Source organism: Gobio gobio, assembly GCF_949357685.1.
Source record: "Gobio gobio genome assembly, chromosome: 4".
Taxonomy (NCBI): Eukaryota; Metazoa; Chordata; class Actinopteri; order Cypriniformes; family Gobionidae; genus Gobio; species Gobio gobio.
The window spans coordinates 4,705,095-4,719,871 of record NC_137100.1 but is presented as its reverse complement, the minus strand read 5'-3'; the positions used below and the strand labels follow the sequence as shown (position 1 = coordinate 4,719,871).

Here is a 14,777-nt window from a genome sequence, read left to right as displayed (position 1 = left end):
ATGAGCATAATCCAGTTAAGATATGGCAGTGCAAGATGCATATGTAAACAGTTGTTACTGTGATAAACAGTCTGTAGTGCAAATAACAAAGTGAAGGAAGATGTGAGGTAGGAGAGTTATCAGTTTATGAGGGAAGTGGATCAACGGGGGTTTGAGTTCAATAAAGAGACAGCTCTGGGGAAAAAACTGTTCTTTAGTCTGCTGGTCCTGGTCCGGTGGATCCTGAAACGCCTGCCGGAGGGCAGGAGAGAAAACAGTCTGTGGGCTGGGTGAGAGGAGTCCTTGAGGATGCTGCGAGCTCGATGCAGGCAGCGTTTCCTCTGGATGTGTTCGATGGCAGGCAGTGGAGTTCCTGTGATGCGCTGGGCAGTTTTCACCACCCGCTGCAGTGCCTTGCGCTCCGCAACAGAGCAGCTCCCATACCATACTGCCACACAGTTGGTCAGGATGCTTTCTATTGCGCAGCGATAGAAGTTCACCAGGATAGCTGAGGAGAGCTGATTCTTCCTCAGTGTCCTCAGGAAGAAGAGGCGCTGGTGAGCCTTCTTGACCAGGCTGGAGGTGTTGGTCGTCCACGACATGTCCGCCGAGATGTGGATCCCCAGGAACTTGAAACTGGAGACACGTTCAACAGCCATTCCATTGATGTGGATGGTGTCGTGTGTGCCTCTTGACTCCTTCCTGAAGTCCACGATGAGCTCCTTCGTTTTGGTGGTGTTGAGGAGCAGGTTATTATCAGCGCACCATGTGGCCAGGTGCTGGATCTCCTCCCTATAGGCAGTCTCATCGTTGTTGCTGATGAGACCAATCACCGTAGTGTCGTCCGCAAACTTGACGATGGAATTAGATCCATACACAGGCTTGCAGTCGGCGGTGAAGAGGGAGTAGAGAAACGGACTTAGCACACAGCCCTGTGGTACACCAGTGTTGAGTGTGATGGATGTGGAGCAGGTGAATCCTGAACGAACATTCTGGGGTTTGTCAGTTAGGAAGTCCAAAATCCAGTTACACATTGAAGTGTTGATGCCCAGGTCTCCAAGTTTGGCTATTAACTTGGATGGGATGACAGTGTTGAACGCTGAGCTGAAGTCAACAAACAGCATGCGTGCATACGTGTTCTTATGGTCCAGATGGGTGAGCATAGAGTGCAGTGCCATGGAAACGGCATCCTCTGTGCTCCTATTGCTGCGGTAGGCAAACTGGTGTGAGTCCAATGTGGATGGTAGAGAGTCTTTTAGGTGTTCCAGGACCAGCCGCTCAAAGCACTTCATAATGATGGGTGTGAGTGCTACAGGGCGGTAGTCATTAGGGCACCTCGGGTTAGAGTGTTTCGGCACTGGCACAATGGAAGTGCGTTTAAAGCATGTCGGTACAGCTGCTTGGGCAAGAGACAGGTTGAAAATGTCTGTAAAAACCCCAGCGAGCTGCTCCGCACATGCCCTGAGCACACGTCCAGGGATGTTGTCTGGTCCAGCAGCCTTGTGTGCGCTGATCCGGCTCAGTGCCTTGCAGACATCTGTGGAGGAGAGTGTGATTGGTGGGTGGTCAGCTGAGGGTTTGAGCTTGGTGGCAGTTTCTCTGTTGTCTCTTTCAAAACGAGCATAAAAGTAATTTAGCTCGTTCAGGAAGTTGACATCAGTGGCTGCGGGGGTGGAGTGGGGGGGTTTGTAGTCACTGATGGCCTGAATGCCCTGCCACATGCGTCGAGGGTCAGAGTTGGAAAAGTGACCCTCAATCTTAAGCTTGTAGCAGTGCTTGGCCTTTTTGATGCCCCTCTTCAGGTTTGCCCTGGATGTACTGTAGGCTTGTGCATCACCTGATCTGAAGGCAGTATTGCGTGACTTCAGCAGGAGTCGAACTTCCCTGTTCATCCAAGGCTTCTGATTAGGGTATGTGGTGATCTGTTTCTGGGTTGTAACACTGTCGATGGTGGTATTGATATGATCCAATACAGAGGAGGTGTAGGAGTCAATGTCCGTGTGAGCGCCACTGGTGGCTTGAGAAGCAAACATACTCCAGTCTGTGTTTAGAAACCTTTCCTGGAGTGTGGAGTCTGCCCCCGCAGGCCACACCTTGATGGTCTTTACTGATGGCTTCACACGGTTGATGAGGGGTGAATATTTGGGTGATAGAAACAAAGAGAGGTGGTCTGACTGTCCCAGGTGGGGGAGGGGTGTCGCAACGTAAGCGCCAGCCATGTTTGTGTAAACATGGTCTAAGGTTTTGTTTCCTCTGGTGTGGCAGGAAACATGCAGGTGAAACTTGGGTAGCACTGACTTTAGGTTTGAATGATTAAAGTCACCTGCAACATTAAACGCAGCTTCCGGGTGATCAGTCTGTTGTTTACTGATGGCTGCGTGAAGTTCTTTCATAGCAAGCTTGGCATCAGCATCCGGGGGAATATAGGCTGCAGTGATAATAGTGGAGGTGAACTCCCGCAGTAGATAAAACGGTCTACATTTAACCATGAGAAACTCCAGGTTAGCTGAACAATGACTCCCAACAATAGCAGAGTTTGTGCACCAAGCTTTGTTAATATAAATGCACAATCCACCCCCTCTGCTCTTCCCGGAGCCATCTAGTGTTCTATCCGCCCGGAGTGTGTGGAGTCCCGCTAGCTCAATAGCGGTGTCCGGTATTCCGCTGTTTAACCAGGTTTCAGTGAAGATTAGGACGTTACAGTTCAAAAGTTTCTTACTGTGTGTAATGCTGAGTCGAATCTCCTCCATTTTGTTCACTAGCGATCGTACATTGGCAAGGAAAATGCTGGGTAAAGAGAGCCGGTAAGGAGTTAGCCTTAGCTTAGCTCTTAGACCTCCACGCTTACCCCGCCTTTGTTTACGGTCACAGCGCCGCCTTCTAGCACTTCCGCCCGGCCGGGCAGAGCGCATCGCCTCGGGCGTCCTAGCGATCTCAGGAAGGAGTCGAAGATTGTCCATAAAACTGTCGGAAATTCGCAAACCAATATCCAAAAGCTCACAACGGGTGTACGATGTAAAAGCACAACTGTTCTGTACGAACAGACCCGAGATGAACAAGAAAAATACCGCAAAATTGCAGAATCTGGAGAGACGCTGAGCCTCGCGATCTACTCGCGCCGCCATCTTGGTCGTCATCTTGGCATGCTGTCCTTCAGACAAATAAATCTGTCATTCACTTGTCTGAGTAAAACATTTGCTTGCAGAATTTTTTTGTTTGTGTTGTAAATATAATTTATTCTGAAGCAATATTCTCACCATTGTTCAGTCAGCTTTGACATATTTAAATCTGCATATTTGTGATATTTTTACCTTTTATGAAGATAATTTTTCCACAATGTTGTTAAATATAGGCTATGCTTCAGCTTTCATTTTATATTTTTAAATTTGATCCATACATTAAATTAGAATAAGACACTATAGGGCAGTTACCAATCAAATGAAATAATTTACACTGAAAAATGTTATGAGGTTGTTTTACATATTTTTGAATATACAAATAAGAAATGTTGGAAAGATGAGAAAAACTTATGCTGATTATCTGGGAAACATTCTCTAACAGTTGACATTGTTTGTGTCAAACAAGTTGTGAATTTTTTGTAACATTAACAGGAGATCATGACTAAGGCCCCGATCACACAGAACGCGTTTTTCAGGTTCGAAAAAGCGAGACGCACTGCACTGCCTTTATTGGTTCACGGTTGATGTAATTGGTTCACGGTTTTTTATGTAAACCCCAGAATCAGCTGTGCTGATCTAATCAAGGTAACGGTCGCCACAACGGAAAGCCCGCCTCTCCATTCATTCGATTGGACAATAGAAAAAAAACGTGATGACGTCAGGCGCTTTTCCGCTCAGAGTTGATTTTTTTTCAACTTCATGTGTTCAGAGCGCTCCTTGTAAAACGCGAGGTGCCCGGGGCGCATAAGCAGCGCAGCATAACGCTCTCTGCCAACATAAATCTATTCAAAAGAGGCGCCTCGTCTCGCTGCAAAAACGCGTTCTGTGTGATCGGGGCCTTATGCTGCCTTCACGTGCTATCGGAATTATCGTAAATACGAGTTTTCGAGGTAAAAATTGCACATGAACGCCCCCACATTCTGAAACTTAAATGCAATGAGCTCGTAATCACAACTTCAGAAGTCGGAATTATCAAATTTCCGATAGCACGTGAAGGCAGTGTGCTCAAAGTGATGCTCGGAGCTCCAGTGGTTTTAAACGAGGATGATGGTGAACAATTCCAGGATCTGCTTTTTTTTTCACTGGTTGTTGCGTTAAATCTTACCCAGATACAATAGTGCTATTCTCTGATTGGCTATTGTGTAGCCTCTTTCTTTTATTTGATTGGCTGATAACTGGCAGCCTCGACTAAGAACTCCAGGGGAGACGCGCTTGATTCCTGCCCGGTTCCATAGAGAGAGCGGCGCGGCCAGATACATTTTGGCCGCTGCGGCATATTAAATATATAATAAATAGTTTTTCTGCTTGAGAAATACAATGTGTGGCGGGAATGCGTGCAAAAGACCAAAATGAGTGACTGTCACTGTCATGCGTGACACTTGAGATTCCTGGAGTGTTGTGGAGCTGAGTAACCGCTGGAGCGATTGTTAATGAGATGAACGCAACACACACCTCGCGAGCAGTGGGACTTTTATTATGACACAGTCGCCGGCGCCACTTCCGCTCCTCCGCTCATGAGTGTGAGGTAACGCAGCTCTGTTCATCATATTACACACATCTGAGTGTGTTGAGGATGTGATGACGTTACTCTGTGCGTTCTCTCGCTGCTGCTATGACACTTGTTCACACTGCAGTGAGAGGAAAGCGTAAGAATAAAACCAGAAACCGACGCAGATATGATGTCATCGACAGGCCACGCCCTCACACGTCCCGGTTCCTCGGGTAAAATAGCAATTTTCTCACGATTTACAAATAGTTGGAAACATTTGGGATATTGTAAGTACTCAACTGAACAAAATATATAACACTGGCCTTGTGGTTTTTGGATATTTTACTGAAAATGTTTTACATAGTGCACCTTTAATGGTAATAAAAATAGCACAAGGTTATGAAAATTGTCAGAACAAATCTGTTCGCCTGCACTTCAGGGTGTGCTTGATTTTCCATCAGGAAACAAAGTTTTGTTCCCAGGCGCTCACAATGAGCACTTACGAGAAAGCACTAATGAATGCAAATGCAAAAATGCCATCAATTCTTTGAAAGACTGTCATGAATTTAGTTTAAAGTACAAACAAGTACCACTATAAACAACTTTCATGCTCTTGAAATAGTCAGTGCTTATTACTTGAAGAAAGATTGACATTTGGACTACGCATTTGCCATATTTCTTCATGTCTGAACAATCACTGACGCATCATCTGAATTATTTTTCTCTTTGTTACACACGAGGCCTGTCAAAATCATGTATAAAACCAGAAACCGAGGGGAACGCAGATATGATGTCATCAACAGGCCACGCCCTCACACGTCCTGGTTCCTCGGGTAAAAAAGCATCTCACGATTTACAAATAGATGGAAAAATGTGGGATATTGTAAGTACTCAACTGAACAAAATATATAACACTGGCCTAGTGGTTTTTGGATATTTTACTGAAAATGTTACATAGTGCACCTTTAATCTTTTGGGATGAAATTGTAGTGATGCCAAGTATTAAATTGGAAGCATCATAAATAACATTAAAAAGATCGGGGGGAATAAAGAGTAACTTTTTATTGATTTTTTTCCCAGTATAATTTAAGATGAAGTATACAGAGAAGTAAATATGCCATATCTATAAGTCTCTCTGATGCATGAATTATTAAATCACAAATTGAAAAAAATCTTCAAAACAAGAATACAATCATATAATCTTTTCAGATTTACGCATCTGAAGATAATAACTTTGTCAGCCTTTTTATACTTGCTGTCATACAAAAAACACAAAGACATATAAAGAGGACAGCCATATAGAATTATGGGTAAGAGTCAAAGGTTGTGGATGTAACATCACACCCTAAAAGCTTCAGTCATAGACTAAACACAACAATATACAATATACAAGCGGTCGGTTTCCTCCTGCCATCCGGCTCACTCCTCGTCCGTCATCTTCAGGAGGCTCTGCTTGTCGATCTTGAAGAGCCTCCACCCTTCCTCCAGAGAGAGATCTGAAGCTCCGCGCCGCTTGTAGAACTCGATGGAGGGTTTGTTCCACTCCGCCACGATGAAGTGCATACTACTGCAGCGAGTCCTGACCGCCGTCTGCAGAACACCAGTCAATGATAACACTGATTTAGTACAAGATATACTGCCGTGAAGAAGATTGGAGGGGCTGTATAATGTTAGATCATTAACCTGGGACTATACTTATTAGCTAGAACTGTATACTTTGATCTTTGGTACCCTTGTGAAAAAGAAGTATACTTTACGGGAAAAGAATACGGAATGCTTTCAGGCACACATTGTATGTTGTTTGCAATTACATGAAAATGTACTAGTTAAATTTTTTAATCGCGATTATAAGTTTGTTTACAGTATATGTGTGTGCGTAAATATATATATATATATATATTATATTGAGAAATCAATGTTAAGTGGTCTCTTATTTTTTTCCAGAGCTGTATATACACATATACACACACATATAAACAAACTTATGTTAAATACAATTAATCGTGATTAATCGATTTGAAAGATTATATAAAAAATTGTAAATATGTAATACACATATATATATATATATATATATATATATATATATATATATATATATATATATATATATATATATATATATATATATATATATATATATTATATAAACATATATATATAAACTTTTATGTTAGATGCGATTAATCGATTTGCTAGCACACATATAAACAAACTTATGCTAAACACAAATAATCGATTTGAAAGATTATATGTAAAAACAATTAACCGCGATTGTAAATATGTAATACACACAGATATAAATATATATATATACACCTACACACACACCCATTATATAAACACAAACTTTTATGTTAGACGCGATTAATTGATTTGCTAGCACACATATAAACAAACTTACGCTAAACACAATTAATCGTGATTATTCGATTTGGAAAATTATATATAAAAACAATTAACCGCTATCTTAAATATGTAATACACACACAGATATAAATATATATATATATATATATATATATATGTATATATATATATATATATATATATATATATATATATATATATATATATATATATATATATATATATATATATATATATATATATATATATATATATATATATATATACATACATACAAACACACACACACACACATATATTATATCTGTACACACACACACACACACACACACATATATTATATAAACAAACTTATGTTAGACACGATTAATCGATTTGCATGCACACATATAAACTTATGTTAAACAAAAACTAATCGATTTGAAAGATTATATATAAAAACAATTAACAGCGATTGTAAATATAATACACACACAGATATAAATATATTTAAAAAATGTATGTTAGATGCGATTAATCGATTTGCTAGCACACATATAAACAAACTTATGCTAAACACAATTAATCGTGATTAATCGATTTGAAAGATTATATATAAAAACAATTAACCGCGATTTTAAATATGTAATACACACACACATATATATATATATGTATATAAACACAAACTTTTATGTTAGACGCGATTAATCGATTTGCTACCACCAGTTTATACTAATACTAAATATATTCATATAAATTATATTTATATGAAATGCAATTAGTTGCTTTTTGCCCCACATAAGTACATCCTTATATGTAATTTCATAATTATTTCGATTGTCTTTGAAATATTGTTAAAATGTGCTTACTAGCATTTATTGTAAACTAAAATATACTCTAATGTCATTTCTATATTGAAACGTGCATAAACGTATTTGTAATTTCACATTTGCAATGATGATGTTGAAATGTAATATCAAATAACACTACGGTTAAAATTATAATTTGTGCTTTAGTATGTTAGTCAACACATCAAAACAAGGGCACTTCTTTAAAGCACGTCAATAGATGCGATCTAACAGCTCACAGAAACACATGCTGTCGATCTTTAGGTGTTATAAAGGAAATCACCTGACTCAGTTTCTTCAGGATTTCAGAGCCAATTCCAAAACCTAATTTGAGCAGAAGGAAAAGTGTTATCATCATGACAGTGTCTCATAAATCTGACCATTTGATTTCACAAATGCATAAGGTCACACATTCATACCCCGATACTCCTTCATGACGTAGAAGTCCTCCAAGTAGAGCAGTTTCCCAATCCAGGGGTCATAGGTGAAATAATACATGGCAAAGCCAACGATCACATGACCTGGAAAAAAGCTTCAGTCACTCTAATGCAAGAGAACGCGTTTTGTAGCAACTTCAAAATCACAGATAAGACTTGCTGAAATTAATTTCGGGTGGGATCATTGGCATCACAACCCTCGCATACACCACAGTCACGTCATTCCAGGTGTCACATTTTCGATTAATCTGTCATTTTTTCTTTTCACATTTATTGTGTTGATTTGAACATTTTATACCACACTGCAAAAAATATTTTTCCTTACTTATTTATACTTACTTATTTTTTTGTTTTATATACATACACTATATTGCAAAAAGTTTTGGGACGCCTGCCTTTGCATGCACATGAGCTTTAATGACGTCCCATTGTTAATCCGTAGGGTTTAATATGGAGTCGGCTGCTCTAACAGCTTCAGCTCTTCTGGGAAGGCTTTCCACAAGGTTTAGGAGTGTGTTTATGGGAATTTTTGACCGTTCTTCTAGAAGCGCATTTGTGAGGTCAGGCGCTGATGTTGGATGAGAAGGCCTGGCTCTCAGTCTCCGCTCTAATTCATCCCAAAGGTGTTCTATCGGGTTGAGGTTAGGACTCAAGTTCCTCCACACCAAACTCGCTCATCCAGGTCTTAATGGAGCGACGCTTTGTGCACTGGGACAGGAAGGGGCCGTCCCCAAACTGTTCCCACAAAATGTCTTGGGGAAGCATTAAGAGTTCCTTTCACTGGAACTTAGGAGCCAAGGCCAACCCCTGAAAAAAAACACACACAAAAACATAATCCCCCCTCCACCAAACTTTACACTTGGCACAATGCAGTCAGGCAAAACCCAGACTCGTCCATGGGATTGCCAGACAGAGAAGCGTGATTGGTCACTCCAGAGAACACGTCTCACTGCTCTAGAGTCCAGTGGTGGCACGCTTTACCCCACTGCATCCCACTTTTTGCATTGCACTTGGTGATGTAAGGCTTGGATGAGCTGCTCGGCCACACAACCACATAAACTCTTCGAAGTCAGTTTTTTTGAGTATTCGTGGTTCAAGTGCGACAAAAGTCCTAAGGTCTTGGACCACTCTGATGAACTCTCAATTTTCAAAAAACGTTTAAAAATGAGTTTCAGATCAAAATGACCCGAGGGAAGGATGCGGCATATAAATCAAAGCCTAATGTTACTGAATGAAATGTCGACCCAGGACGAGCTCTAGGACTGTGAAGCGTTGGGGGGTGTTGATGGACTCGATCTACTCCATCGATGTTTGATCAACGCTCTGAATCCCAAAAAAGCATTTTCCCAGCTCTTCTCTCAAAATATGTAAACTTCAACTATTTTTCGGACCCATTTTTTAAGCATAAACGCTTCGTTTTGATCAATTTCTCAGAAAACAAAACTTAGTATCCTAAGTAAATTTGCTTCTCAAGTAAACATATTGTAAATATTTAGATATGTATACTGGAAAACAAGGCAAAAATACAGATTAAAGTGTTTGAGTCGGGTTGGGAATCAAAACACGCTACTGGACACTAGAGCAGTGGAGACGTGTTCTCTGGAGTGACCAATCACGCTTCTCTCTGGTAATCCCATGGACGAGTCTGGGTTTGGCGGTTGTCAGGAGAACGGGACTTGCCTGACTGCATTGTGCGAAGAGTAAAGTTTGGTGGAGGGGGGATTATGGTGTGGGGTTGTTTTTCAGGGGTTGGGCTTGGCCCCTTAGCTCCAGTGAAAGGAACTCTTTATGCTTCAGCATACCAAGACATTTTGGACAATTTCATGCTCCCAACTTTGTGGGAACAGTTTGGGGACGGCCCCTTCCTGTCCCAACATGACCAGTGCACAAAGCGTCGCTCCATAAAGACATGGATGAGCGAGATTGGTGTGAAATTCATTCCTCCACAGATGTAGCAATTAGAATCGTTTCCCAAACATTTGCCCTTCCTCGGAATTACTAACAGATTCATTAATGGAATCGTTCATTCCTTGCAATTCCCATCCCTAGTTGTGAGTATGGTAAAAAAAATCCCTATGATCCATCTGTAAGAGAGCTGTTAGTTTTGGGCATGTTGTTGTGTGGTGTAAGGCTGGTGGCGTCCCAGCTGTTGAGGGCCTTACCTCTGGTTTATTGTATTTGTTACACTATCGTAACCGATCTTTCAGTTACCTCCCCGCCCACCCATGTACACGCCACGGGCAATGTACATGGCGAAGCAAGAGACTGTAGCCTGAAGACAATAAATTACAGAGGGGGATTGGATAAGCGTTCTTGGCAAGTGAAATTCTCTGTGTTGAATGTTCAGATGCACAAAAAAGACACTTTACATTGCAGTGTTCATGTTACAGTGTTACATCACTAAATAGCTCAGCCAAACAAGATACTCTGGCATTATTTACTCACCCTCATGTCATTCTAAACCATGCAGATCTTATCACCATAACAACAGCTACAAAATATGGACTATACATGTAGTATAATACAAGTTAAACGGTAGAAACAGACCCAAATTTAAGTTGTTGCCCTGCAAAAATGATGTATTTTTGACTAATTCAAATATCTAAACATTCTTAAATAAATATGCATTTAATTGTGAGGCAAAATACTTAAAATAGCAAGTCTGGTTTTCTGACAAATGTATCAAAATTAAGTGACAAGAACTAATATCTGGCAATGTGGTCAGAAAAACCCTATTGACCTATTTGAGTTGAAATGACTTAAACATTCAAGTTGATTGTACTTAAGAATTTAAGGCAGCACCTTTTCTTTCCTTTTTTTACAGTGCATAAACTGAACCCAAAAATCATTTTTTTGAAGTGTGCATAATTATAATGTTCCTAAAATCTCATTTTTGGGCGAACTAATTCTAATGAACTGTTTATAAAATGTGTAACATGGGAACTGCAATGCAAAGTGGTTCACTGTTTTTGCGTCATTATGCACAGAAACACTTTTGGTAGCCCTGGGAGTTTAACACACTTCTGGTGTGCTCACTTCCTGATCTGTGGGAAGAAAAAGAAGAACAACACAACATATTGTGCAATGAACTGGTCGAGTCTTACCGTCGGCGCTCTGGTGCTGTTTAGGCACTTCAGCCACTATACAGTGATAGAACGGATGATCTCCAAAACCATCCTCCAGGAGATCTGCAGGAGCAAAAGAGCAATTACAATACCATAACAGAGGCTACAGAGTGTCAGAGTTATTGCATTTACACTGGTGGTCAAAAGCATGGAATAATTATGATTTTTAAAAGTCTCTTCTGCTCACCCAGGCTGCATTTACTGGATCAAAAATACAGTAAAAACATAATTTTATCAAACTGTTTTCTATGGAAGCTTGTTTCTACCATGGAATAAAACAATTTAAAAGATAATTGTGACTTTATATCTCACAATTCAGACTTTTTTCTCAGCATTGCATAATATAAAGTCCAATTTTGACAGAATTGCAAGTTATAAAGTTACGATTGCGAAAAAAAGTCAGAATTGTGAGATATAGTCGCAATTGCGAAAAAAAGTCAGAATTGCAAGTTAAAAAGTTGCGATTGCGAAAAAAGTCTGAATTGCGAGTTATAGTCGCAATTGCGATAAAAAAGTCTGAATTGCAAGTTATAAAGTTGCGATTGCGAAAAAAAGTCTGAATAGCAAGTTATAATGTTGCGATTGTCAAAAAAAGTCAGAATTGTGAGATATAGTTGCAATTGCGAAAAAAAGTCAGAATTGCAAGTTATAAAGTTGCGATTGCGAACAAAAGTCTGATTTCCGAGTTATAGTCACAATTGCGAAAAAAGTCTGAATTGTGAGATATAGTTGCAATTGCGGAAAAAATCTGAATGGCGAAAAAAATCTGAATTGTTAGTTATAAAGTTGCGATTGCGAAAAAAAGTCAGAATTGTGAGATAGTCGCAATTGCGAAAAAAAGTCAGAATTGCAAGTTATAAAGTTGCGATTGCGAACAAAAGTCTGATTTCCGAGTTATAGTCACAATTGCGAAAAAAGTCTGAATTGTGAGATGTAGTTGCAATTGCGGAAAAAATCTGAATGGCGGAAAAAAATTTGAATTGTGAGTTATAAAGTCGCAATTGCGAAAAAGAAGTCAGAATTGCAAGTTATAACGTTGTGATTGTGAAAAAGTCAGAATTGCGAGTTACAACGTTGCGCTTGCGAAAAAGTGTCAGAATTGCGAATTATAGTCGCAATCGCGAAAAATAGTAAAATTGCGGGAAATGTCAGAATTGAGAGTCAGTCGCAATTGCGAAAAATAGTCAAATTGCAGGAAAAGTCAGAATTGAGAGTTATAGTCACAATAGCGAAAAATAGTCTGAATTGTGGGAAAAGTCAGAATTGCGAGTTATAAAGTCAAAATTGCGAAAAAGAAGTCAGAATTGCGAGTTATAACGTTGCGATTGTGGAAAAAGTCAGTATTGCGAGTTATAACGGTGCGATTGCGAAAAAGTGTCAGAACTGCGAGTTTTAGTCGCAATTGCGAAAAATAGTCAAATTGCGGGAAAAGTCAGAATTGCGAGTTATAGTTAGAATTGCGAGTTATAAAGTCAAAATTGCGAGTCAAAGTTGATATTGTGAAAAAAGTCTGTATTGTTATAAAGTTGCGATTGCGAAAAAAGTCTGAATTGCGATTTAAAAAGTCGCAATTACCTCTATTTTTTTATTTTGTGGCGGAAACAAGCTTCCATAGTTTCTTAATTAAATCCATTTTGAAATGTAATTTATTCCTGTGATCAAAGCTGAATTTTCAGCATCATTACTCCAGTCTTCAGTGTCACATGATCCTTCAGAAATCATTAATTGTATTCTTTTTTTATACTGTATTTTCATCAAATAAATGCAGCCTTGTTGAGCAGGAGATATTTTTTCAAAAACATCAAAAATACTCAATTATTCCAAACTTCTGTCAGTCGGTGTACTTCTAAATGTACCTTTTTCAGTGAGAATAACTTGTTCTTCCATTTCTTCAAATTTTGCCAGTTCCTAACACAGAAGATACATATTCAGGTTAAAATTATGAAGATTGGATTACTAATTAGTAGTGCTGTCAAATCAAATAATTGTGATTAATAGCATCTGTCATAAAAGTTTGAGTATATAAATATATATATGTTTTTATGTTTGATGTGATTAATCGATTTGACAGCACTACTAACTAGTACTGAAACTCCTCAGATCTAATCATCACAAACACATCTTTATCATCAGTATTGTGTAGTTGCACATCATCAGTCATGTTTAAAACTGAAGTAATCACCTTTATGAGTCGCAGTATGTCAGACACGTCCTTGGGCTCGGCTTTCCGCAATATAAAATTGGCCATTTTCTTCTCTTACTCTTTTTTCCTTTGCTCACTAGTCCTCTGTATGTGAAGTGTAGTAAGATTTGTTTCTTCATCCGATTCTCAGAGGGTCACCCTCAGCTACAGGTCAGAGATCCGATCTCTCCCGTTTGGAAAGGCATCCAGGGGCTGTTCTGCTGAAACATCAGCTGTGCTCAAAGACGGGACGCTTCCTCCTTTTATTGATGCTCAGAGGGGGCAGAAACCGACAGGCTCCTCCCAGTGTAACTGCTCCTTCCTGATAAATGTGGCTTGTTTGTTCACTCAAAACAACATGAGTTAATGTTTACCATTCTGGACAGATAATCTCCGGTTCATGTACATACACTTCATTATCAATCTGCAGATCATGTAAAGGTCATGTAATGCATAACAATCCTTGATTACCTAATAAAGTGCACCAATTAATTTGTGCAATAATTTTTTTTAATCACAATTGCACAAACAGCCAAGATGTGGACATTGCATATTTGACAGTTATATTATTTCTATATTGCAGATAGGTCTATATGTAAAAATGAATTGTCAAGCCCTATCTAATGAGCAGATTGGCCAGTATAATACCGATATATACATAATAATACACTTTAATGACAGAAAAATAATAAGTGCACTAAAATAAACACTTATTTTAAATAATATGTACTAGGGATTCACAATATATTGACCACCATATCGGTATCGGCTGATATCTGTTCATTTTTAATGTTATCGGCCAGATAAGAAAATGTTTCCGATATATTAAAGCCAATAAATAATGTATTATTAGAGTTATCGGCTAATATATCGGTTATCGGCTTTCAAAAATAAAGAATAATCGGTTATCTGGAAAAAAATTTTTTAGATTTATCGGCCAAAACATCGGTTGTCGGCTTTCAAAATATAAAGAATTATTGGTTACCGGAAAAAAATTGTATTTAGATTTATCGGCCAATATATCGGTTATCGGCTTTTAAAAAGAAAGAATTATCGGTTATCTGGAAAAATTTGGATTTATGGGCCAATATATCAGTTATCGGCTTTCAAAATATAAAGAATTATCAGAAACATTTTTTATTTAGATGTATCGGCCAATATATCGGTTATCGGCTTTCAAAAATAA

The 14,777-nt window shown here is 39.0% G+C and overlaps 1 protein-coding gene across 2 annotated transcripts in view; it reads right to left on the bottom strand.

Moving 5' to 3' along the window:
• The window catches only part of LOC307125538 (diamine acetyltransferase 1-like), a gene marked incomplete at its 3' end in the record, with an annotated part of 30,276 nt that extends 16,410 nt beyond the window's left edge, over nt 1–13,866 (bottom strand). Inside the window, exons 1-6 of one of the 2 annotated variants that reach the window (XM_079815439.1) lie at nt 13,592–13,866; nt 13,266–13,317; nt 11,389–11,472; nt 8,267–8,368; nt 8,131–8,171; nt 5,695–6,237 (exon numbers count right to left, since the gene is read on the bottom strand). In XM_079815439.1, the coding sequence (XP_079671565.1) occupies nt 6,067–6,237; nt 8,131–8,171; nt 8,267–8,368; nt 11,389–11,472; nt 13,266–13,317; nt 13,592–13,657 (516 nt within the window). In that variant the 5' untranslated portion in view covers nt 13,658–13,866. Of the gene's footprint in view, nt 1–5,694; nt 6,238–8,130; nt 8,172–8,266; nt 8,369–11,388; nt 11,473–13,265; nt 13,318–13,591 lie in introns of those variants that run through there. The other variant, XM_079815441.1, reaches the window with a different exon arrangement.
• Between the last annotated feature and the right edge of the window lie 911 nt (nt 13,867–14,777).